The sequence below is a fragment of the Pavona decussata genome, unplaced genomic scaffold, assembly GCF_977016875.1.
Source record: "Pavona decussata unplaced genomic scaffold, jaPavDecu1.1 SCAFFOLD_280, whole genome shotgun sequence".
Lineage (NCBI taxonomy): Eukaryota > Metazoa > Cnidaria > Anthozoa > Scleractinia > Agariciidae > Pavona > Pavona decussata.
In genome coordinates this window covers 784255-809992 of record NW_028145681.1, presented here as the reverse complement: position 1 = coordinate 809992, position 25738 = coordinate 784255, and the positions used below count along the sequence as shown (strand labels likewise).

The 25738-nt window shown below is 37.5% G+C and overlaps 2 protein-coding genes and 2 long non-coding RNA genes across 4 annotated transcripts; 2 read left to right on the top strand and 2 right to left on the bottom strand.

Moving 5' to 3' along the window:
* Nucleotides 1-40: 40 nt before the first annotated feature.
* LOC146455332 (uncharacterized) lies at nucleotides 41-9936 on the top strand. The gene is made up of 9 exons (XM_085094430.1): nucleotides 41-520; nucleotides 847-1150; nucleotides 1294-1384; nucleotides 2961-3182; nucleotides 3708-3802; nucleotides 4158-4289; nucleotides 5272-5412; nucleotides 8069-8347; nucleotides 9539-9936. Exons 2-9 carry the CDS (start codon nucleotides 878-880, stop codon nucleotides 9806-9808), a joined length of 1503 nt encoding a protein of 500 aa, XP_084950556.1. The 5' UTR covers nucleotides 41-520; nucleotides 847-877; the 3' UTR covers nucleotides 9809-9936.
* A 2598-nt stretch (nucleotides 9937-12534) lies between these two features.
* On the bottom strand, nucleotides 12535-16614 carry LOC146455331 (mitochondrial ribosome and complex I assembly factor AltMIEF1-like). The gene is made up of 2 exons (XM_085094432.1): nucleotides 16392-16614; nucleotides 12535-13552 (listed from the first exon to the last, which is right to left on the bottom strand). Exons 1-2 carry the CDS (start codon nucleotides 16566-16568, stop codon nucleotides 13508-13510), a joined length of 222 nt encoding a protein of 73 aa, XP_084950558.1. The 5' UTR covers nucleotides 16569-16614; the 3' UTR covers nucleotides 12535-13507.
* Nucleotides 16615-16723: 109 nt separating this feature from the next.
* LOC146455330 (uncharacterized) lies at nucleotides 16724-22184 on the top strand. The gene is made up of 3 exons (XR_014859049.1): nucleotides 16724-17014; nucleotides 17054-17074; nucleotides 18251-22184. It is a non-coding gene; the product is annotated as an uncharacterized LOC146455330 (long non-coding RNA).
* Nucleotides 20155-23605, bottom strand: LOC146455329 (uncharacterized). The gene is made up of 2 exons (XR_014859048.1): nucleotides 23227-23605; nucleotides 20155-20584 (listed from the first exon to the last, which is right to left on the bottom strand). It is a non-coding gene; the product is annotated as an uncharacterized LOC146455329 (long non-coding RNA).
* Nucleotides 23606-25738: the final 2133 nt, after the last annotated feature.

Sequence of the window (25738 nt, the reverse complement as noted above, 5' to 3'; positions counted from 1 at the left end):
TTCAGGTTCTGACACATCAGATGCGCAATAGGTACGCAGGATTTTCTCTTCTCGAACGCGGCTATAAAACTAGACAGTGTAGAAACGCTCCGAATTATCAGAGTATTAACGAAAAACAATGACCAAAGGCAGCATAAAGTTGTACTAGCGCTTGATTTGGTTCTATTTTCAAGGACACATTAGTTTAAAGAGCAGGATAAGAGTTTCCTTGCAAGTGTTTCAGTTTTGATACGATTTCACTGACGTTTAAGACAACATTCATTAACTCGACTTGAGACTTGATAAACTAGCCGGTCTCTTTCAAATTATTTTTTGTTAAAAAGGTCCAACGCCACAGCTTCGTGATAAAATACCCAAAAAGTCCTTTTTTTATTTAAGCGACGAAAATTGCGTACGCAGCTTTAATTAACTTCGTCACAAAACTTTGGAACGCAATAATTTAGTATTAAATCAAGTGAACTGCGGCACGCCGTTGTGAGCACAGAATACTCGGCACTCCAGTGACAATTAACTTTTCCAGGTGAGCCGGATTAATTTAGCCTTTCCATATAGCAAGATCCTAAATTTTAAGCGAGAAATTGTAAATCCTACAATTGTTTTTTGAGCTCCATAAAGCCTGGTTTTCACTAGCCACACAAGCACAGGCACAAGTACAAACATAAAAGCGACATGTCAAACGAAAACGAATGCTACGCAACCACGTAGCTTGGTACCAGCTACTGTCTTCTGCTTAGTAAAGCTCAAATTAGCTGAGTACGCTATTTGCGTCTATTACAATCGACGGGATAGTTTTTTCTTTTACAACAGTCCTGAAAAGACGCTCTCAAATATCACATTGTTTCACAGGAAAGTGGAAGTTAGGGAATTTAAAGCGACAATGAAGGACAGAACAACTGGATCATCGAGAAAGAAGCCTTCAGCTACTGATGTACGTCCGAGTGGTCGAAGACCGAGTAGTATCACAAACCCATACCTCTTACCAGAATTTGACGAGGAAAATTACGACCCTACAGCCGCACCAACACCGAGTGCTAATGAAGTCCCAAAAGCCGTGCCTACACTTTGGCAGAAACAAGCCGGGGGAGCTATGAGCTTCAAAAAGGTCGCCAAGGCCATCACTAAACAAAGAAAATGGTCTTCTGTACTCAAGGTGAAAACCAATTTTAAGAAAAATAATTAATCTCACATCCTTGTAATTTAGCACAACTGAATTGAATGTCTGTCACGAACTGTTATACTGAATGAAGTGGTTCATGTTTTTTTCTCTGCTGGTTCCATGCGCTTGCCTCGTAGGAAGTGCGGCAGTCAGATGACCACACCCGAGCCAGAGGATTTGTTGCAAAATCAGAAGACGGAAAGGGAAGGTTGAGTTTCAATGTAAACGGTACGTAGGCACACTACATATTCTTAAATCTGTTAACAAGGAATCGGTATACGTTGCTAAGCTAGAACCGTCGCGTAGAATTCCCAGTCAGGCGCGGTCAACCAAAAATATCCCGTCCGGGTGGGGGTCAGTGTTTTGCCGTTTTTTACCGTTGCATCACTGTATGAACCATACATGAAGTTAGGGACAATACATGACGTGTTACATGATGTTCGCACCATGATAAACAAAAAATATGGCCGCTCGATCCGTGAAATCTTCTTTACGAGTTTTCAAGACGTTTTCTCGAAAGTTTCTTCGCGCGGACCTCCCCTCAAGGGTTTGGCCTAAATTCAAAGGAAGAAGAAAAACACATTGCATGATATTCCTTGGTGTAAACGACTGTTATGGCTTTGATGGTATGCTATAGAGGACAACATGTCCAGTGGTACCCTTCGCATTTTCCACTAACTTTGGTCGTAAGCCATCCGTGAAAGTCCTCAAACGTGCTTCTCATACAAAAATGGCGAGATTCAGCTTGATTTTTAGCGGAAAAAAACACAGCGATGCGATAACTTGGTGAAAATCTAAGGTAAGATCTTGAATATGATGTTTCTTGTCATTTCGATTCCGGTGGTACCCATTTAGAAATCGTTACAGATCAGCCACAACAAGAGGCAAAGATCTACTGAAAGTTGTCAAAAGCCTACAATTCTGCCATGTTTTAAAGACCACCAGGTGGCTCAAGCGTTACCAATGCTTGCAAAACTCCCGGATGTGACCGGGCATTCTACGCGACGACATGGCGCAAAAAACAACAATGGTGGCCAAAGAATGCTTAAACATTGGTGAACAAGTTATGGTGATTTTCTCCACATCATGGGTTACCATAGCAACAGTAAAACCTGTAAAAAAAAACCAACCCTAATTTTACATTTATGTGGTTATAACTCAAAAACGAGTTCGGTGACCTCCATTTTTTTATTATGGAACTTTAATCAGAATGTTTAGATACAATTTTTTGCAACGTTTAAACAAATTCTACCGGAGGGGCTCAAAGCCACCTTTTTTCAAACTTTGCATTTAAACATCATCATCCACAGAATCGAATGGGACTCTGCCAAGTGCATTACCGGCTACAGTACAAATTATTATCAACGACTCACTGGTTTACTAACTTAGCACCTTGCAAACGACTTATTGATAACATCAACAAAACAGACAAACAATACATAGTTTTACTAACAATAGGCTAACGGACGTTTGACTTACAAAAGACTGATCGAAACGAACCAATCACTTTTTTCAGTCTTCACAGCCAATAACATCATGGCTTCACTGACAAACAACCAATAACATCACGACTTCGTTGACCAATCAGGTCGATAACCATCTACTGACGTTCCACAATTTACTTGACTATGAAGATGACTTCCGTTGAAGCGTTAGTCATGATCAATGTCACTTCAAACAGTCCTTCCCGAAGACTACACTCACACAGATAATTTACGCCAAGTTATGACATGTCTCCTGGGTTCAAATCATTTACAATATCAGGGTGTATTTCTAATTACTTTTCCCATCTTTCTCTCTCTAGCCTTTAAACCTCACGTCCAATCGTGTGGGTTTCTGTCGCCATATGTCAAGAAAACGTTAAGAAAGCTTTCCTGGAACAGAACTGACGAAGAAATTGAAGTAGTACTGCAGGTTGTAAAGAAACTAAAATGTTTTGACCGATATCCTATGTACGTCAAGAGAGAACTAGCAAAAGTGTTATACTACGACATGTTTGAGACAGGAAGAGTTGTTATAAAGCAAGGTATGTTACACTGTACTGTGAGGCTGCGCTTGACAAATAGATCATCTGAAACTGTACAACTACCTATCGAACATAATAATGTAATAGAATTATAATCATATCCTGCTGCTCTATTGATTGACAAACAAGCTAGGTTCTATTGAAGAAAATGTTTAAATTTACGTAATCAGCAATAACTATTTTATTTTAACACGGTAAAAACATCATTCTAAAAGGAAAAAATTAAAAATGTCTTCATTTGAGCCGACCTATACTTAATTTCTTTCAAGCGCAGGCACATTTGATGTTGAGTTTTGTTTTACTTTATTCTTTTTGGTTTTTTTTTTTTTTTTTTTTTTGCACTTGTCTGTGTGCTTTATGTTTTCCGGTCAGCTGACTTGCTAAAAGTGGTACGGTTGTGATTTGAGTAGTGACCAACAGCACGTTTAATATACAGAGTATTGGGTTCTAGATGTGTTGATATAGAGTCTCTTAAACCACCGTAAAGGTTGTCTCCTTGATCCGCTCTTGTTATTTATTTTTCAGGACACGTTGGCCTTTCATTTTACTTCATAGTATCGGGTTCAGTGATTGTGGAGCGGATGGAACAAGATAGAAATACTGGTGAACAGCATAAACAGGTCAATATCAGCAGATAGCACGGATTTTCAAAGCCGATTCGCTAGCTATGATGCGACCGACGTCAGCCACAAGCCGCGACTTCATTGCTGAACTTCAATAAAAAAAAAATTTAAAAAAAACATGCTATCAAGATAAGTTGATTTGAAATTCCTTATTACACGAATGTACTGATTTTCGACGCACTTACTCTGAATACGAAAAACTATCTTATTGATTGCTGCCCTAGCTTGGTCCCATCTTGCATAGCTGGCGAATGTTTGAAAAGCCCTGATCGCGGCAATGCCATTAAGCAGCCGGATACAGTTAAATGCAAAGCTGACTTATCTATTCTGATTGGCCACACCACTGTTATAGGTTATTGGTGAAATGGCCGAAGGAGATGCTTTTGGCGAGTTGGCTTTGCTTCACAACATCAGAAGAACAGCAACAATCATATGCAAAGAAGATGCAGAGTTTCTGAGAGTTGATAAACCAGACTTCGACGAGGTTAGTAAACAGATGGTTAGCTTGAATAGATGAATGTTTATAGGATGGTTAGAGCTCCATCTAAGGGTGATGTCTCCTTTTGCTGTTGCACATACACTCTGCGCATCTCGTGAAGTCGAAGTGGTCCAAGGACTTTGGGTTTCTGAAGAACGGTGCTTGCTTTTGACTGTCCGGGAAATGAAGATCTCAGCATGGGTTATTAGAATACAAAAGAAAATTAGGGGTAACCACGTATTTTTCAGAGATAATTAAGCTCCAATTTAGTTATGTATTGTTTGCTTAATTTTCTCTGAAAAATGCGCGGTTACTCCCAATTTTCTGTTGCAGCCCTTTCTAAGATCTGCTTTTTCCGCATAATCATAAAACGTGCAAAGAAAACCTCTGCACTAAGAGGCATCGACATCTCTAACAAGTTCCACTAAGGAGTGCGCTATCCCTCCCCTCTAATGTACATAATAACTGACAACCTAAAATGTGTAAGCTAGTAGCCCTTCTAGTTATTCATTAATAGGAAGATTTAGAATTACTTTCACACATTGGCTAATTTGTAACTTTTAAAATTGATGGCGAGGGGTATCTGTCGCGCGAGCAAAATAAACAGATTTGGATTTTGGATTGAAGCTCGGTGGTTTCGTGATTTTATGGAAAGCTTTTTTTTCGGATTTTCGGGGAATTTTAGAACTTTTCGAACTCTATGTTCAGGAAATCGACTGAATATTTGCCGCTCGCTTTTTCTCAGTAAAATTGAGTAGCTTTGCGTTAGCATCAAAGGCCAGAATTCTCATCTGTGTACTAATTTTTTCAAGAAAAAGTAAACGCGAATCTCACGTTTGCCGTGTCCCGTAAAGGTCCGTAAACGCGTTCCTATTCGATTAAAATAATTGTCCAAGACTCGAAAAAGGAGACGGTTTGGCAAAGGCAGTTGACAATCGCTTGGAGTGTTTCTAAGTATTAGCCTTGTACACATGATTGCTTGTTTCAGGTGTTGCGTAACAGTCATCAAATCGAGTGGGAGAGGAAGCTAACGATACTTAATTCACAGCCAGCCCTAAAAGACTGGGCCAATACGGAGATTCGATCAATAGTTACACATACAAAGATGAGAGAGTATCCACCTAATGAGGTACGTTGTGACACTTGTCCCTCATGGTAGGAAAAATAAGCAATAAATGGTGAAAGGAAAGTTGCGTGATTATAACAAATACCGAAAAGTGTCAGAAATGTTTAAATTCAGTTTTAAATACTTCTGACACTCCCTGATATTTATTATAGTATCAATCCCACCACTTGTAAAATTAATGATAGCCAGTGGTCGTACTTCCTGTCACCGACGGAAATTTTTGCAGGGCCTGAGCCGGAACTGAATTTTCCTTTTGAGATTTTTCGTTTGGGGTGCGATTTTCGTCTGAAATAAGTTCTTAACTGAGTTTACGTGGCAAAGTATTTCAGTAAATAAATGTAGACGAGACCAGAAACCATGTACTCTACCAAGAGAGGATGACCAGACTGTCACCATTCAAAATAATTGTGTAAAACTACTGTGCTCTTACAATTTTAACTGATCTCGGCCTGGCGTTCTTATAAAAATGACGCCATCCACTCCATTGTGTTTTTGGAGGTCTTTGTCAGTTCATTTGACAAAAAAATTCCAGCAAATACTTTTGTCCGCGAATAATAACCTGTCATAATTAATCACCGTGTATTTTTGTCAAAGGCCCATTGCCTTTGATACGTTTGCGACCATCGTCCTGATTCAAGAGATGAAAAACGACTCGAGCGTTTTTCAGAAGTGTCATCAGCTTTCACCAATCCTCCTCATAATTATGTGTTTCTAATGCTTTTTTTTTAATTGCAAACTGAAATTTATGTGTGTCCAGAAGCCCCACTTTTAAAACCAGCTGAAACAGTTGCTGGTCTCTCTTTTTTATCAGCATATTAAGTTCGATCTTATTAGCGTACGTGAACAGGGAGACAAAGAATGAGTTATCAGACTACTGAAAGGCATTTAACACTGATTTTAAGAGTAACAAGGCCGCCGAATTGGACTGGCCAGTGTTCGCTACGACACGAACACAAGCCCGCGGTAAATATAATAGCTTCCAAACAGTTGAAAAAAGGCTTGAAAGCGTTTGGAGTTAATTTATTTAGAGTTCGATCAATTTAACTATACATAAAGGAGTTTTATTTCAGGGCCCTGGGTCCAGTTGTTCATAGCCCGATTAAGCTAATCCTGGATTAACAACAACTTTGGTTCGAGTTTAATTACACAACAATAAAGATTTTTGTCCCTCACTTTTGACGTTGACGTTTCTTTACCACTAGCTTAACATTAGAGTTAAAAAACAATTTTAACGAGCGAGCAGAAAACCTCGGTTAAATTTCGAAGCGTGGAGTAACGTTAATCGGCTTTCGAACAACCGGGCCCAGTTGTTCAACTGAAGTGCGATTTAGCGAACCCAGGGTTAACGTGAACTTTGTTCCCAGTTTTGACTTAGACTTTTCTTTACCTTTCAGATTAAAAGTAGCTTTCAAAACCATTTTAACAGGGGAGATGAAGATTAACGTTTAATCAACAGGTTTCGACTGAACCGAGCCCTGCATGTGCTCCATAAAGAGTAAAAATAACTGCATTTGACTGGTGTTACCTTAACTTGTTAAATACAGATGAAGAATATTTCCCGGAAAGCCCGGGGAACTTTTCCTCTATTTTTGGAATTAAAAGACCTCTTAACAAATTTCTTTGTACATGGCAACAACGACATAGGCCAACATAAGCCAAGCATTAGCACAAGGAATAAGAACAGAGTGATTTTTCTCACGCGTTGTTTCTGACTAGGAATTAACACAACGCTTGAGAATGAGCACCAGAAAAAAGAAATTTGTTAGTTTTCCCATGGCTTATGATTTTCCTTATGTTGTGTTTTTTTCCTTGTGAGAACAGCATAACAAAAATCAATCTTTATTTCCTTATACTTATGTTTATATCATTGCTGTCCTGAGTAGCTTCCTATCCTTATGCTTGTATCCCTAATGAAAGCCAGCCTTTTTAATATACCCGTGCAACAAGATAGGCCATTTCTGATTTACTTTGAACCTCATCATGAACGCGAGGCTACGTGCAAAGTTTTTATTAATGGTAATGGTAATGGTATTTATATACCGCATTTTCTATATGCATATTCAAATGCGGTTTACATTACTACAGTGCAAGGGTGAGATCGGACATCAGCATATGTCCATTAGCGACCTCATCCAACCCACCCAACCCATGAATCATGAAATAGCACAAAGACCAGACCAGCACACCGGGAACTCCATGCCCTACTCTTTGCGATTAGTGTGTGGGTTCTTTAACGTCCCACAGGGTTATGAACATTGAAGTGTTGTGAGACGGGGCCTACGGTTTATCGTCCTTATCCGAGAAGATTATGAAAATATATTATATTATATTATATTATGAAAATTAGTTTTCATTCATATGCAAACAAAACTAATTTTCATATGAAAAGCTTTGCATTTACCCTCGCTTTCATAACGAGGTTAACAGCAACTCGGAATCGAAATGGCCTGTTCTGGGGAGATTTTATTCCCACGCCATGTCACCAGCCGCTGTTCGGGAAATGAGCCCGCACCCGAGGGAGTCACACTAGGGACAAAACCTTTAGTGCTGGGATGCCATGTCCCTTCGTGTGCGTGGCACGTTATTTTGTCGCTGCCACATGTCCCCCTCGTGTCTACATCCACGTTTACTGACTCTTCACGCGTTTCTCTGATTGCAGCTGATTATTGGCGACATCGATGGTCCAGCTGACAACGTGTTTTTCATCCAATCAGGGAAATGTAGAGTAGTTAGAGAAATAACAATGATCCATAGCGAATCCTCGTGTGGTAAAACCAAGCTTAAACTTCCACCCATCAACTTCACTGGGGAAGACACCGAGAGTAACAACAAGAAAAGACTTGTAAAGAAATACCTCACCATTCACGTACTTAAGAAAGGGGATTTCTTTGGAGTTGGAGAAGACTTAAAGAAAACGTTTATCATCTCAATTGGAAGGGTGAGTCTCGAACAACTTAAGCCAAGGAAAAGATCTCCCTAGAACAATCCATTTCCAGTCACTAATAAGTCGATCGGGTCCCCGATATAAGGTATTCTCACGCTGAAACTGCCAGTTTCAGTATTTCTGTTTAGGGAATAGGGCCTGTTAACATGGAGGGAGGGTGTCCCTCCAAGGAGGGTCACCCTCCTCTACTGTATTTTCGTTTTCGTTTACATGAGAGGTAGGGCCACCCTGTCTGCTTCCTTGGATAACCCTCCCAGGAGAGCCAACTTTTTGTTTTGTTTGTTTAAGCCATGTTAAAGTTCCAAGTAGCTATAGGGCCACCCTCCGAGGAGATTCAAGTTTCGTGGAATCAAGCTACTGTAAAATTCCCGCCAGCGTTTAATATGGCTTCGCGCGCGTATAAGCCAAAAACTATATTTCCGTCGTTGGGTCCTAGGAAGATCAGATCAGCCCAACTTGGAAGGGTCGGAAGATAGCAATATCTATTTCTGATAAAGTCTCCTTCGGGTATTAAAGTTGTCTTCTTGGGCTAATGTTACAAGGGCCATCAATTATTGGAGTGAGATTTTCTTGAAGCACCACCATCAGTGGCGCAATCAAGAAAATATTTAGAGCGTTGTTCGGTTAAATCCGGCCTGGTCACAGGTCACGATTAGGAAGCGCTTCATGGACAACAACACTACACGCCGGTCTACATCAACGATCAGATTAGGGTTTATTGGCACTGATATGCGTGTAAAACAGGGACGTGTTGAGAGACACCCTACCAAAATACGTTTTTCTTTAGCACGCTTATTAATGGAGTTTTATGGGGATATGTCTTCGGAGGTTAAATTGAGGTTACAAAAATAAGCAATTTGACTGAAGGCCTTATAATCATGTCAGAAATTCGGATTATCTGTGATGAAAAGTTTATGTTTTCTAGGCTTTGGTGAAATGTCACCTCGCATTTTCAAACACGAAAGAAATAATTCCGAAGAAGCAAAAATGTCTCTAGTGCGAAATAAATTCAGCTAGCATTTTCGGAAAGTCAACAGCAGCTTCTGTTCCGTGCTAAAATACTATTTGAATTTGCTCTACTATTGGAAGCATTTTTGTTCAATTTTCTGGTTGGGTGTCCCGGTTCGCAAAAAATCTGATAAAAAAGGTTTATGAGTTTAACAGAGTGCCCTTTACTCTTGACAGGTGCACTGTGTATTGATCAGTAGACTAATCGTGGTGAAAAAGGACCGAGGAAAAGCTTTGGAAGGACTGAAACAAAAACTGAGTGAAGCATTTCTGTCACAGAAGGAGGCATTTAAGTACTACATCGAGGACAGAGACTGGAAGATTTACAAAAAGAAACTAGTGAATGAAATTATTAAACGGCGAAGGAGGCCGCATTGCACAACGTTTGATGATGTACCTGTTGTCGTCCGAACAGACAATCAGCATTACTTTGAATCATATGATTGAAAACAAAACGGATAACACTTTTAGTTTGCCATTTCAAAATTCCTAGAAGGTCTAGGTTAAAGCTCTCAGACTTTCATAAAACAAAATATCTGTGAAAAATATTAAAAATAAATATATTAGAAATGACTGATCGCGTTTGATTAGACACTTGATTTGTAGATAACAAAGTTTTTGAAATTTTCCCAACTTCAACACAGTCTTCAACTTTGCCACTGATCTATTACTGACACAATGTGCCAATGAAAATAAGACCCATTTGTGTAGATTTGTATGGCAATGTTTTAGCTTTTGATAACTTGTGCCTCAACTGTTTATGGCTCTAGTGAGTCCACATTTTCTGTAGGCCTCTGTTTCGATGTAATATATCTTGAAGCAGTAGACTAAGGTAGTCAGAAAGTTATGAAATAATTTCCTAGCGATGCCATCACTCTATCATTCTACAGAGCCAAGGATTTCATCTACAAATCAAAAGAGAAACTGGACTATTACAAGACTTTTGAATTGCTTCTGGAGGTTTAATGACATGGGTCACATATTAAAAATATTGACTTTACTTGATATTAATCCATGGGCATCATAAAAGGCAACCAGCTAAAGTAGCCAATCTTAACAACACTCACACTGTACATGGTTTAAATCTCTTGTACTGCTCTTCTGTCTTGGTAAAGTAATTCATATTTCATAATGGCTGGTGACGTTTTTTTCAAGCTTAAGATTTTTATTTTCGCAAATTATCTCAAATCTTGCGTTGTATTGTGCTGTCAACAAAAACCTACCAATCTTGACGAATTTTTCATGCAAGATACATGAATGATATTCCAAATTACAAAGGATGTACTTGATATGACAATAAAGTAGATTAATGATTCTTGAAAATCGTAGCCAGTCAGGTGAGTACATGTACTTTAATCTATCACCTTAATTATAACGTTAATATTTTTAAGTGGCGTTAGGTTGAGCTTATTCTGGAATAAAAACGCCGAAACGGGATAGCCTCTAGATTTCTCGTTTTAAGCAAAGTTGGGAAATGTATCTGCAAAACTTTAGCTGGCACACTATATATATTCCAGAGCCATGTTGTACTCTACTTACTCCAGAACCTTTTATGAGCCATTGCTCTCAGTAATCATTATTTTCATTCTTATTCCAGAATACGGCCCATGAAACGCACCCTTAGGCCTTAGCAACTTAATTTATTTAGCGAATTGAACGATTTCATGCAGAATCGGTAATTTTATTTCTCGCTAATTTAATCATCGCTATATCATTTTATTTCGCGAAGAGATACGTGTCTGAACCATACCTACAAATAACGGAGAAGAAAAGTGATTGTTTGTCGGTAGCCATCTCGTCAGTAACCTCTAGGGCCAATTATTTAAACAAAGTCTAACTTAGGCCGTGGCTTTAGACAATCAGTGGGCCTCCAAATCTGTTTAAAAGTGTTTCATTTTAAGCAGATAAATAGTTTTCTAGTCTGGGATGCAAGCCTTCTTGTTACCGTCAGCAGCAGCCAGGTGATCTGGTGACGTAACTCGGGGGACTGGGGAGAGAAATTTTAATGCCGTATCCCACAAACGCGCGCGGCCTTCAGTGTTGTTTTCGAATTTTAACATGGTGGCCTGTAGCCTTGTGAGGTCGGTCTCATTTGAACGTTAACTCACCTGGCAGGATACACATGACATGTAGAATGCATGCAGAATAATCCTCTATGTTTGACTAATGCAATTACTGAAGGAAATTGGGAGGTAAAGCCTTGAAAGCTTCGAGTCATTGGAGAATGACATCTGAAGCGATAAGCGATTGAGGACGGATTGAACCGTGAGCATGAATCTGAAAGATTTATTTGAATAATTTGGTTTCCAATATTACTTTAAACTGTGTTAATTTACTTTTGTGTCACTATTAAAATTGATATTTGCTAAAGAATGTCTTGATCCATTCTGGTATCTGTTAAATGTTCTTATAATTAGATTGCCATGTTCGAATTCTGAACTCGATGAAGACGCGGGTGTCACAGTTTTGGCGGGCTTTTGAGACGCCGGCCGGTCGGCAGTGTTGCCGTGACTCAGGACTTTAAATTTATGTTGCTTGTTGGTTTGTTTGTCTTTTTTTTTTTGGCAATTCAACCCCGGTCAGGTCGTTTTGTTTCGTACTTTGGCATTTAAATGGCTTTCCGAGCAAAGGAAAACTCTTGCAATTCGGAGACGGCCCTAGTACGCTTGCACTGCCCTCATAAAAACTGCGACAAGTTTTACGTGAACAAGAAAAATTTAAATGAACACTTCCGCTTGAATCCATCGCATAAACCAGACTCTTTGGTGACGATTCGAGTTCGTATTACTGCCAAGGAATGTGCAGAAAAATTCCTTGACGATGAAAAAAACCCATACTCTAGGAACGTTCGTGTTAAAGAATTGTGTAAACTTCTTACGGATGAAGAACTTCAACTGTATGCACTGCCAAGGATTGCCAAAATTGTGACACCCGTGGACTATTTATTACAAGAAACTACAGGTACACTTAACGATGTACACCAAAAGGTGGTCAAGCGAGGTGAGTAGACGTTCAAATGAAACTGAGTGAAACCGACCGCGTTACTCCGCCATGATAAACTTCGAAAACAACACTGAAGGCCGCGCGCGTTTGTGGGATACGGCATTAAAATTTCTCTCCCCAGTCCCCTGAGTTACGTCACCAGATCACCTGGAGACAATGTTTAGATATGACTGTTGGCAAATTGAAAAAGGCTTAGAACGTGGTTTTATTAAACACCGTCTAAACTGTCTTTTAAGAACTGGCCCTTAAATGTTCTTCAGAGTATACTGAGAGTTTTCAAAATGTGTGTTACAACGTTGTATTACGCACTGAATGGTTCTTTAAAGTTTTCTTTAATGAGAGTTTTAAACTTGGCAAGCGTTTTTCAACCCACAGGAATCACGAAGTTACTCCTGATTGAAAAAATCGCTAAAATGAGTTTCGCTAAATCTTTAGATAGGAAAAGCTGTCGCTAATAACAGTAAACGTCAGGTAACTGCAGAGGCTATCAAACAGGGGCAGGAATGTTGAGGTGGTAATGGATTCACCAGAACTGCCTGGAATTCAAAGATCTCAAAGCCCTGAAACCCATATATGGGTTTAGTATGGGCGCTTCTGACCGCTCCAACTTACTCCCTCAAAAATCAACATTGCATTTATTAATTCCATTTCAATCTCGATAAACAGTACATAGTTCCTGTATAGCTTTCCTCTCCTAACATCACGATTTATTAATGATTTTTCAAGTAATTTTTGTTTTCATTATTTCTACTTGTTCCTTGTTCAGATATTTGCTTCCGTATCTAGCTTATTTTTCGGCGTTTCAGTGTTTACAATTTCACTTATTTTTCAAAGTACACCAGTAGTGAGATTACCGTAATACAACACACAAAGCAGCACCATTTTTAAATTTTAGATTTGAAACAAATATTGTTTTTTGGGAGTTTCTTTGACGCACACTCATCAAAAAGCCACTTCTTTTCTTCAAATTCCTCGAGTGATACTGTAATGTTGTTTCATTGCAAATCCATGGTGTCCACTTCAGTTACTGTTTGTTATCCTTAGCCAGCACAATTCCAACAACAAACTTTGGCCACAATTCTGTTGTGCGAGACTTTCTGTGAGACGGGATGCATCCATTGCCTCACTTGTAAAATAATCCTATCACTGCAGTCCTCCCAGCTTTGATTCCAAAAAGTACGCTCCTTTCTAATGTAAAGGTAATTACAAAAGTATGTCAAACATGCATCTACAAACATCTAATGAATTACTGCAGAATGATATATAGAAATGACATAATTCATGTATTTTATCAGTCAATAGTGTTTGATAACAATCAAATAAATTGATAAATCAATATTATGGGGGATAACAGGGCACAAAATAAGTATTGGTACAGGAGAAAAACGGAATCCATTCTCAAGTGATCAGCATTTGATTGGCTGAAAATCTGATTGGGACAGACCTAAATTATCACAGCTTTTGAAAAACAAATCAACAGTATCATGCATTTTATATAGGCAAGAAAATGAGACTGCTTTACATCACTCAAGGGGAGAAAGGATGGCAGAACTGTCAGACTTGTTCCAGACAATTTTCATACCTCTTAAAAAGCTATTTTTTCCTTTGAAGCATTTCGTAAAGAAAATGTAAGCAGCATTGTTTCAAAGCAACATGAAATGAGAGTTGACAACTCCAGTACTTTTTTCCAGTGCTTTTACCCTATCTAGACCAGGTTTTTTTTGTCTTCTGTAGCCTGGGGCGGGGGGGGGGGATTCCTTACCCCCCTCTTTAACTTTGCAAGTATAAAAGCTATGACAATGGGCCTTGGAGGATAGATAGTACATCCAAATATGTTTCCTTTGAGGTCCGCAAAGGGAAATGATGATATTATATGACGTCATGGTAAAGCATTGAGACTAAGTGTAATGCTTAATTATATATTATTATTATTATTATTATTATTATTATTATTATTATTATTATTATTATTATTATTATTATTATTATTATTAAATGAGGGATCTGCTATCTTGGATTTCTGGATTTCAGGAAAGCACCAAAATTGAATGAAAAGTAATGAGAACCAATAAAGGAACACTAATATGAGCTAAAAACGTCAAAGTTAGAGTTGGAAAAAGTAATTTTTCCTCGTTCTAAAAGGAGATTTTCCATTTTCAGAAAAAAACTGTCTGTCAAAAATTGGTTGCCATGATAACATGAAAGTCAAAAAACACTAACAAACCACATAAACTATTTTTCCAGATGCATTTCTGAAAAGGTCGTGAAGTTTCATGCTGTTTGCTCTAATATTAAAACAGTTATTCAGGCTCAATCCCCCTCCCCTGCACCCCCTCCCATTTTTTATAAGGTTAAGCAAAATCTCATGAAAGCACAGTTTGGATTTGCCTGAGGTTTCCTCAGAATATTTGACCTTTTTTGTGTTCTGTAACTTGGGTGGTTGAGTTTCAAATTTCATCACAAGACATTTTCTATAGTTATGCAAATTCACTATGTCAGACTACATTCTAACATCAAATTTAGTTGATTTGGTGGTTATTTTAAATGCATCTTTGATCAAAATTACATTTGCTTGAGTTTGCATGGTGAGTTTGTTTACACTTCAATATGCAACATGAACTTGCCCACCACTCGCAGGTATAAAAATTAATAGTGATACTGACAACTCGCAGACAAGAAAAGTTTTGGGTTGATACTGCTTCACATTGTGCCTCCCTGCCAAGAAACATATCTTTAATTGTCGATTATGCTTCATACATTCTATGTATAATGTTTTTCTAAATTCTATTTCATCTTGTATGTACCTGCTGTCAGACCTGCCAACTCTCCCTGTTTTCCCACGAGTCTCCAAGTTTTTCATGAAATCTTCCGGTCTCCCGGGTAGAGCACCAAATCTCCCGGGAAATACCTACCGTGATTTCTTTTTTCTTTGGGAACAGTTGGATGGTGTAACGATTGTGCCTTTCTTTTTTCCGTTGAACCTAATGAAATGTTGAAATCACGGTGCAAGGGTACCCCCCTCCCCCACTGAAGCCCTAAATGTACCCTTGATGCCACGGTCCTCGGAGGCTCTTTGCTGTTGCTGATACAGTTCTGCTGGCTGCCCCTGAAGATTTCAAGAAGTCTCCGGATTTTTGTACTCTGGGGATTGGCAGGTATGTTCTGTTACCACCAGACATGACAATAACTGATCAAATAAACTCACTTTTGAAAGCGAATACTGCAAGCGATTATGGAGAAAATTCAGTGGATTGCAGCTCTTTCGCAGTCACTGTGACTTATCTTTTTTATAACATTTCTTGAAATAATACATAATAGTTAACAACCACAGAAAGTTTGAGAAAATTTCCATGACAACTTTTATTTCATGGGTTTATCACCTTAAAGCACTCATTTTACCTTGTAAAACCTGTTAAATTGCAAAAGCCACATTTGGACAGCAAACCACAATGACTGAGGTTAGTTTGCAATATAGCCTGTTGCACGCAGGCATTGAGATAGTGGCCGCCCAGGTGGAAATCTTATTAAGATCTTAGTAAGATCTTGTTAAGTTTCTTATCAAGATTCTTATTAAGAATCTTATTTAAGAATCTTACAAGAATCTTACAAGATCTTGTCACAAGATTCTCACAAGATCTTACAAGATTCTTACAAGATCTTGTAAGATCTTATAAGATCTTCATAAGATTTCCACCTGGGCGGGAGCAGTGAGATTCAGTGCACGAATGAATAATATTGCGAGCAGGAAAAAAATGAGAAAGGCTTCATTTTATTGTTCACTCGCATCACAATTTACCTCTTATCGCTCCCCGCTATCTCAACCACTGAAACTGGCAATTTGCGGTGTAATCAGTTATTTCATGTAAATGGTGAAACCGTACGGTATTCCCATACATTTCCTTTTATTTCAAAACTACACACAGTTTGTATAGATTTGACCCCCTTATCTCCAAAAGCTAAAGAAAGAATTTCGTTTTAAATATCGTAGCTAATCGTAAAAGAAACGTTAAAAATCAGACAACAGTACCTCGTATTGCTTCTTGATCACTTTGATCTCCAATTCATCCCTCTGTTGGTCAAACTCGCGCCTAATTGTCCGTCGAAAAAAGTCATAATCTGTGTACTGCAGTGACTTTCCTTCCTTCAGAAGCTGCCTGTACAGCCGTAGAACTCTGCTACTCCATTCAGCGGATGGAATTTTCATAATGCCGTCCAAGAACACAGAGAAAACACGATTTCCTCCAGGCGCACATCAGCTTAGTGACCACCAATCTCGTACCCAGAGTCCTCAGGCTTTTTGGTCAGCGGGGCGGCGCCAGGAGAGACTCTGGGACGGTTGAGAAAAGATAACATCGGCCTAAGGGAGGTGACGTCATCGGATGATTCTTCGGAGCAGCCACGATCCGAGATCCGATTATACCGGAAATTGACCTGCATTCACTCTCTTTCAGTAGTAATGGCGGACGACGTCGGTGAAATGAAGACTTCGAACGTTCGTTAGGATTCGCTATGGTAGAATACAGAGTTCTTTCTACCTTCGTTTCTCGGCGTCTGAACACTGATCTCAAGGATTTTACGCTCGATTTGTGGAAGAAACGTGGAACCATGAAAACAGTCAAGATTTGCTCAGGTAACATCGACCTACGGGAGGTTAACAGGTCTTAACATCGACCTATCGGCCTACGGGAGGTTAACATCGGCCTAAGGGAGGTACGTTTTATAGCACCATGTTTGTATCGTATGTATTATACTGGCACAATCGTACACATGGAAAGCTTATTTGCAAGCATTAAAACTTACAATCTTTCAGGGGCTTTTCAGATCGTTAACCTGAGTGTCATTTCATTTATTACCAACTCATAACATCCACCTACAGGAGGTTAACATCTACCTAAGGGAGGTTATGATTTTTATAGCACCATGCAAGTAGGTATTATAATAAGGAACGATTGACTTGAAAAAAGCTTACGAATCTTAAGGGGCTTTTGCATTTCGAATACATGCCGTTTTAGAATAAATTTATTTATAAAAAATTATTATTATTATTATTATTATTATTATTATTATCATTATTATTATTTGAAAAGCCTTTTAATCTCACTAGAATGAGATTAATGAGAGTTTTCTCATTTTTTTATTTACACTCATAACATGGAATATTTAACAATTATTCCACGAGCGCGTGTTGGATATGAGATGATAGATAGCCAACGAGGCGCGTAGCACTGAGTTGGCTATAATCATCTCATATCCAACAAGCATGAGTGGAATAATTGTTTTATTAAAAACAATCACAAAATATTGCTAGATTTTGCAGATTCCACTTTGCAAGTAACAATTAGAAGACAATTTAATGGTCTCTTTTTCTCGGGCATGGTATAATGGCTCATATACCATGGCCGCTAAGCCAATCAAATCGCTCAAATGCATTATACAATGATCCAGTTTTTAATAAAATATATTATTATCAATATTATTTTTTGGCAACACACTGACCTACGCTGGGCCATTTATATTCATCTAATGAAACACTTTCACAGCCATAAAGATTTGCTGTGAGACGGGAGATGGGTTAAAATAGAAAAATTGCAGGTGCATTAAAATAGCATAAAAGCTGTTATGATGATTAAAGGCAATTATTTTCTTGTTGTTGTTGTTGTCATTTTTTCTTGGCTGACCCCATTAACCTCTACTTCCACATTAAATTTTGCTGGAAGTGACTGTTTATGACTGTTGAAATGATAGATCATAATTTTTTTAAAAATATAACCCTTAATATGTCAGAATTTATTTCAATTTAATTTGTGATCACTTACAAGAGGTTTGACTGTTTGACTGCTTACTACAGTACATAAACAATATTGGTTTTATTTTATTTCTTTTCAGAATGCAATACTTAAACTGTGCAGACCACTGAAGAAACTGCTACTTCAAAGACACCTATGACTCATTAATTCCTCAAAAGACATTGTGTACAACAGATGTTGTTGAACTGTTATTGTCAAGCTTGACCTCTCGTCATGTGGCAAAATTATGTAAAATTTGATATTTCAAGTAATATATCAAACACGAGACACAGTGTTTCATCACGTATCAAACACCGAGAAGAGAGTTGAAAATACAACGCGACGAACTTCGAGGTTTTTGATATTGTGATGAAACACTGTGACGAGTGTTTGATGTGACTTCTCAAACAAACTGATTTTCAAGGAGAAATTAAGGATGCAAAAACAAGGAGTTTTTCATCAGATTTTCCAAACACGTCACGGTGCATGATTTCCTTTGTCTTTTGAATTATTAATGAGTTTGAGAAGTTTGTAGGGTTAATTGATGGAGGATCTCCCATATAATGATGAATTGGATGCAAATGGTCATAATTTTGTTCCTCTCTGGCAGGAAATTGTGTAGATTGGTATATATGTACCACTTAGAGTGGAAAGATACAAAATGACCAACATTTTTTAGTAATGTTTAATTGGAAGAAAGATTCTTAGTCCTTTCTACAACTTAAGGACGGTGCCTACTATTGTTACTGCACATACGTTCTGCGCATCTGGAGATACTCGGGTTTCCTATGGGTGTGCCTACTATTACAGGGATATTTTTGCGCTTTTTAAAACTATGCGGAGAAAGCAGAACTTAGCAAGTGATTTTGGTATCCAAAAAGAAAATTGGGGGGGAACCCTGCATTTTTCAGAGATAATAAAGCTTCAATTTGGAAAAAAGCACCATACATTGCTTTGTATTTTGCTGCTTTTTAGAATAATTATTGTTGCTTAGTTATCTCTAAAAAATGCGTGGTTACCCCCAATTTCCTTTTTGGATTTCAATACCCACTACCAAGATCTGCTTAATTTCCCGCATAGTGATAAACCGTGCATAAATTCTTTGCTATTAGTAGGCACCGTCCTTAAGCAGTTGTGAAAAGAAATCCCAAAAAATAACTGAGGGTCTTTCTTCTACTTAATCCTGATATTGAAATGCATCTTTCAAATATCCATATTCAATTACAGTTATGGTTGCTAACCTTTATGGCTACTGAGTCAAAAAGATATGACATAAAGAGCTATTATTTTGTAAGTCAACAAATCTGTACCTCAAGTAAAGGTCAAAATGAAATTGAGCCATGCCATGAACCTTTAAGTGTGCTTTTCAAAAGATCCAAATGACCACCCCTAAATGTTTTCATTTTCATGTTTTAAGCTCATGACGTGTCATTTGTTATCAAGTAAGCTCTATGCTTCTACATACAAGTGGAACTTTGTCATGAGTTGGAGAACAAGTCAAATTTGTTCTCCCCCCCCCCCCCCCCCCCACATGGCATTTGACCATGGACCATGCCTGGGAAGAAGGGAATTTAATTTGGCTGGGGAAGAGAAATTGAACTGAATTTACACTGTACCTTTGGCATGGGAGAATTTGGACTTTTCTCTTTTTGTTCCTTCTGTTTGACAACAATAATTATTGAACAACTGAGACAATATAATAAATAATGCTCTTTATTCATAATAATAGTACAAGAGAGTGCATGGTAATAAGTAATAAATCGATATTTGAGATGCCGAAGCCGGGGGCTTATATGGCACACTTCATACAGGAGATTGGTGAAAATGGTGCAATTACTTTACAGTTTACAAATAAATAAATAAATAGATAAATATTAATGTTAATAATAGTGGTAATAATAATAATAATAATAATAATAATAATAACTTAAATGAAAACAATTAAATAAATAACAAATAAAATATTAAATTAAGCTAAGCCATGTATACGAGAGTTCAAGTAATGGAAGTAATCTCTAAGTTTTTGTCTACAATTCGAGATAGTAAGCGAATTGCCTAAATCAAGAGGGTTGTCATTCCAAATTTGAGGGCCTTGAGCACAAAGTGCAAAGGCCCCTTAAGATTCATAAGCTTTCTTCAAGTCAATTCTTCCCTATTATAATACATACTTGCATGGTGCTATAAACATCATAACCTCCCTCAGGTAGATGTTTGCCTACTGTATACGTAGGTGGAATTGTTATCACTTGGTAAAAATAAAATGAAATTCAAGTCAATGATAAAAAAGCTCCTTATCATCCCAAGTTTCCCTGCTGAAGAGTAAGCTTCTATGCCTATGAATTGAGTACACAATGTCTTTTGTGAAATTAATGAGTCATAGGTGTCTTTGAAGTAGCTGTTTCTTCAGCGGTCTGTGCAGTTTAAGTATTGCATTCTGAAAAGAAATAAAATAAAACCAATATTGTTAATGTACTGTAGTAAGCAACGAGAGAGTAATGTTCAATTGTCTTTTAAGGTGTCTTAATAATCATAACATTCTCTCTGACAATCAGTATGGTTTTCCCAAGCATCACTCCACCGCTAGCGCTTATGCTCTTGCTTGTTTATATGACAAAATCTCTTCTGCCATTGACAATAAGGAATGCACAGTTGGTATTTTTATAGACTTGTCCAAGGCCTTTGACACCGTTGATCATAACATTTTGATTTCAAAATTAGAGCATTATGGTGTTCGTGGCACTTCACTTAGAGGGTTCGAAAGCTATCTAAGCAATAGACAACAATATGTGTAATTTAATGGTGTCAGTTCGGAGTCTTGCAAAATTAAGTGCGGGGTGACTCAGGGTTCTATACTAGGTCCCCTACTCTTTCTACTCTTTATAAATGATCTGTGTAACGTGTCAAAGGTCGTGGATTTTATTCTTTTTGCAGATGATACAAACAAAATTATTTTTCTCCCACAAAGATTTTAACTTGCTTCCTGGAATCTTGAATTCTGAAATGCTTAAATTAACTCAATGGTGTCGAGCAAACAAGCGGTCCATTAACTTTAAAAGATCAAATTTTATGGTTTTTAGTCCACCCCAAAGGAGGAAAACACTTGATATATCTATTCAATTGACAACAATGCAATTGAACGTGTGAAAGAGACAGTATTTTTAGGCGTTATCCTCGATGAGCATTTGTCATGGAAACCTCACATTCTTAGTGTTTCTAGAAAAATATCAAAATCAGTAGGTATTATTAATTTTATAAGTCTAGTTTTTGCCTTCCCAAAACCTTCTTACACTCCTTGTACTATAGTCTAGTTTACCCGTACTTAATTTATTGTGTTTCTGTGTGGGGATCAACATATCAGTCTAATTTAAATTGGATTATTGTTCTGCAAATGAAGATAATCAGAATACTATATAAAGTTTCTTTTGATGCGCATACTGGTGTTCTTTTTAAAGAACAGGAGATTTTTAAAATTCTCTGACATTTATTAATACCAAATAGGTAGATTTATGTATCTTTTTAAAAGAAGCTTACTTTCAAATTATTTTCGTGATATGTTTACTCTTGCAAGCCAGATACATTCTTATAATACAAGAAATTCCAACCTCTTCTATATACCTTATTGTCGAACTAATCTTTGAAAATTCTCAATTCGGTTTCAAGGTCCTACGTTTTTCAACTCGCTTAGTCATGAAATTCAAAACAGTGAAAGTATCAGTTTGTTTGGCAAAAGACTTAGAAAATTCCTTCTTTCTTAGTTAAATTGACTCTTTGCTGAGCTACACACCTTTTCTTTTTTTTTTCTTCTTTTAAAAAAAATTTAATTGGAATTTTCATTCAGTACCATTAACTTTTATGGTTTATCCTATAGTTCCAGGAAGCCGATAGTTAATAAGCCCCAGGCTTCTATATAGGCTTCCTAGCCTTTAACACATTTCATCTTGTAAATAGTTTAGTAGGAATATTGTGTATCATCTTTAATGTATTTATGTTGTATTTTTTGGTTAATGGCAAATAAAAAATGAAGCAGTCAAACAGTCAAATCTCTTGTAAGTCAGATCACAAATTAAATTAAAATAAATTCTGACATATTAAGGGTTATATTTTTAAAAATGATCTATCATTTCAACAGTCATAAACAGTCACTTCTAGCAAAATTTAATGTGGAAATTACAGGTTGATGGGGTCAACCAAGAAAAAATGACAACCACAACAAGAGAACAATTGCCTTTAATCATCATAACAGCTATTATGCTATTTTAATGCACCTGCAATTTTTCTATTTTAACCCATAACACCTCTCACAGCAAATCTTTACGGCTGTAAAAGTGTTGCATTAGATGAATATAAATGGCCCAGCGTAGGTCTTTGTTGGCCACAAACTAATTTTGATAATAATATATTATATTCCATGTTATAAGTGTAAATAAAAAAATTAGAAAACTCTCATTATTCTCATTCTAGTGAGATTAAAAGGCTTTTCAAATAATAATAATAATAATAATAATAATAATAATAATAATAATAAAATTATAATAATAATAAAAATAATGAAAATAATAATAATAATAAATGTTTATATTAAATTTATTCTAAAACGGCATGTACACGAAGTGCAAAAGCCCCTTAAGATTCGTAAGCTTTCTTCAAGTCCATCCTTCCTTATTATAATACCATAACCTCCCTTAGGTAGATGTTTACCTCCTGTACATCTGTCCTGTAGGTGGATGTTATGAGTTGGTAAAAATGACAATTATGAAATTCAAGTCAACGATAGAAAAGCTCCTTATAATCCCAAGTTTCCCTGCGAGAGTGTAAGCTTATATGCGTATGAATTGACTATTATAAAACATAAACTATAAAATGTACACTGTAGGCCACTCTACCTCCCTTAGGTAGATGTTAACCTCCTGTAGGTGGATGTTATGAGTTGGTAATAAATGAAATGACACTCAGCTGGTCAACGATTAGAAAAACCCCTGCAAGATTGTAAGTTTTAATGCTTGCAAATAAGCTTTCCATGTGTACGATTGTGCCAGTATAATACATACGATACAAACGTGGTGCTATAAAACGTACCTCCCTTAGGCCGATGTTAACCTCCCGTAGGCCGATGTTAGCCTCCGTTAGGTCGATGTTAAGACCTCTGTTAACCTCCCGTAGGTCGATGTTACCTGAGCAAATCTTGACTGTTTTCATGGTTCCACGTTTCTTCCACAAATCGAGCGTAAAATCCTTGAGATCAGTGTTCAGACACCGAGAAACGAAAGTAGAAAGAACTCTGTATTCTACCATAACGAATCCTAACAAACGTTCGAAGTCTTTATTTCACCGACGTCGTCCGCCATTACTACTAAAAGAGAGTGAATACAGGTCAATTTCCGGTATAATCGGATCTCGGATCGTGGCTGCTCCGAAGAATCACCCTATGACGTCACCTCCCGTAGGCCGATGTTATCTTTTCTCAACCCTCTGGGACAGGAGCAATCTCGTACCCAGAGTCCTCAGGCTTTTTGGTCAGCGGGGCGGCGCCAGGAGAGACTCTGGGATAATGGAAAAATTTAATTTTTTCGATTGGTTGTCTGCATAACAATGGAAGACCGACAGGAAGTCCGTTGGTCATTTGCGAAAGTTAACCAAACCGGAAACCCCCCAACCAACTTCCTTGTTTTGGAGGGAGATTTGAAATGTCAAACTCGCTGTTTTGTAATTTTTATGTGTGTGTCACGGTTATTTTATGTTATTTTTTTCATACCTAAAATAAGAAGGACTCCAATTCAAAGACGGGTTTTGAATTATGTCAGTGAAACAATTTCGAGCCGACTAAACATTAGCCGTTTTATCGTAGGAAGTTTGCCACTACTGTCATACGACGGTAAAATGACACGGCCAAATGCGAGCAGTTTAAACTGATTACCGTCGCTGCTGCAAAAAATTATTTTCGGAAAATATCATTATATCAGTCAGTTTGGGAGAAAAGCGGTAGGAGAACGAATTGGTGAAGCCGTTCGCAAGTATGGAAACATTAAACGTATTAGAGGAGGACATTGGTGTCGTCAACGTACTAAATATTTCGAACATGTTACTTACAGTACTTACTAGTGAAGGTTATCATGGAAAAATAGAGAAGTTCTTCAACATCTATAAACCTTGTCGTGGATAAAAATTTGGAGATGACTGATCTGGTGTGGAGTGGAGTCCATCTCAGGTTGCCGTTTCGATTAATTCCCTTTCGGTTTTGCCACAAGGGAAACGCCGAAGACATCTCTACGATGATCAAACACCGCACACGAGAGCAAAGGTTTCACTTTTGTCAGTCACGGCCCATGGCCAGCTTGCCAAAGAAAAATAATTCAGAAAAAATTGCCCCTTTGAGGCGGAGGTAATGGTGTGTTGAACATTTTTCTTAAATTTTGAGAGATTTTGTTTTGAGAATTTTGGCAGATTTTGTTCTAACTGTTCCATGTTCCATGCAAAATAAGAACAATTACGTCCTAAAAAGTGTAAAGGGCCGTGGTGTTAGGTTACCTTCAGATGAAAGTTTAATCTCAAATGTAATAGTACATACAGATTTAAAGATTACTTTTACAGTATAGGGGCAGTTGAGAATAAAGACTTGTTGTTCGTTACTTACTACCATCTTCTCTGCAAGAAAGTCAATTAACACACTGTGACAGTGAAGAGCCACCCAACTTGACAAGTCAAAAAACAGGTGTAGATAATACTGAAGCCTGAAGCTGGACTTCGAAATGCAGAAGTACCTTAAAATCTTTGCATTTATTTATTTCCCACATGTACACAGACAAACAATGAAAAGAAAAAACTCAAGTAGTGGAGTGGAGGCTCAATAAAAGAAATCAATATGAGGCTTATGAATATTAAGCTTTCTCAATCTTAAAATATACAAAAGTTACAACATAATATATTGCTTGGAGTTTTTATATAACTCAACAAATAATGTACACTAGCTGAGTTTAAAATAAAGATGAAGGTAATGATAGTTTAACTGTACTCTGTTAATGTGCTGTACATTAATATATATGTAAGTAAAAATAATCCAACCTTTTTAAAATATTATTTTTCCCTTCATCTGAAAAAACATGCAAATGCTCCATTGACAAAGTATGAGACAAGAAAACTGTGGGTTCCCTTGCAGACAAACATTCCTGTTGAGAGGCCAAAGCAATTGTGCTGTTGCAAAGTGTGAAATCATGTCTAAAGTACCATTTGTTGTTAAAAAAAATAGATGAGCGGTGGTGTGACTTTCTGTGCTATATGTTATAAGGAAGAACACCAAGTTTTCCCTTGAAGGGTTCAATTAATTGGACGCTATTATTGAGGAGATACAGGAGAAGGCCCCTGTTCGATTTCATTCTACTGCAAGTGTACCTGTTGTACATAAACATGGAAGCCAAGTACCCCAAGTTTGTGTGGCATATGACCTGTAGATAATGCTTGCACAGCCTTGTGCAGAAAGTGACCACTTTCATCATAATTATATCCTTATCAAACACTCCACTTGTAATTGGCAAATTTACTAACATAATTATTTTGGCAGTAGATGGATTTTACTGAATAATTTGGTGAAAAC